Source organism: Nanorana parkeri, unplaced genomic scaffold (assembly GCF_000935625.1).
Source record: "Nanorana parkeri isolate BGI_ZX_2015 unplaced genomic scaffold, ASM93562v1 scaffold2728, whole genome shotgun sequence".
In the NCBI taxonomy this organism is placed as follows: Eukaryota; Metazoa; Chordata; class Amphibia; order Anura; family Dicroglossidae; genus Nanorana; species Nanorana parkeri.
The window spans coordinates 40770-41115 of NW_017308996.1; the positions used below are offsets into that span (position 1 = coordinate 40770).

General features: G+C 55.8%; 1 protein-coding gene across 1 annotated transcript in view; it reads right to left on the reverse strand.

Annotated features, from left to right (window-relative positions):
- LOC108802215 (myosin light chain kinase, smooth muscle-like) overlaps positions 1 to 346 on the reverse strand; it is a 110345-nt gene that overhangs the window by 40755 nt on the left and 69244 nt on the right. The window contains exon 12 of the mRNA XM_018574084.1: positions 11 to 189. Coding sequence (XP_018429586.1) covers positions 11 to 189 — 179 coding nt within the window. The remainder of the gene's footprint in view (positions 1 to 10; positions 190 to 346) is intronic.

Here is a 346-nt window from a genome sequence, read left to right on the forward strand (position 1 = left end):
TGAGCAGGGCCTCCGTGTTGGCTTGTCCCAGGTGATTCCAGGCTTGGCAGGTGTAGGTCCCCGTGTCCTCCGGGAACACCTCCTGGATGTATAGGCTGCAGGTGTTCCCGCTCTGCTCAAAATGGAAGTCTTCTGTCTCCTGAATCTCCTTCCCATTATGGAGCCAGATCACCTTGGCCGGCGGATTAGCTAGAAAGCAAAAACGCGGATCTGGGTTATTTTCACCAATAACTCGCCCAGCCGGGGGCGGGAAGACACCAGAGTCACATTTGTGGGGTTTTGGCGGGAACAGCACCCTGTGTGGCTTCTCCTATCTGACCTCCGTCCTCCCCTTCAGTCTTCTATC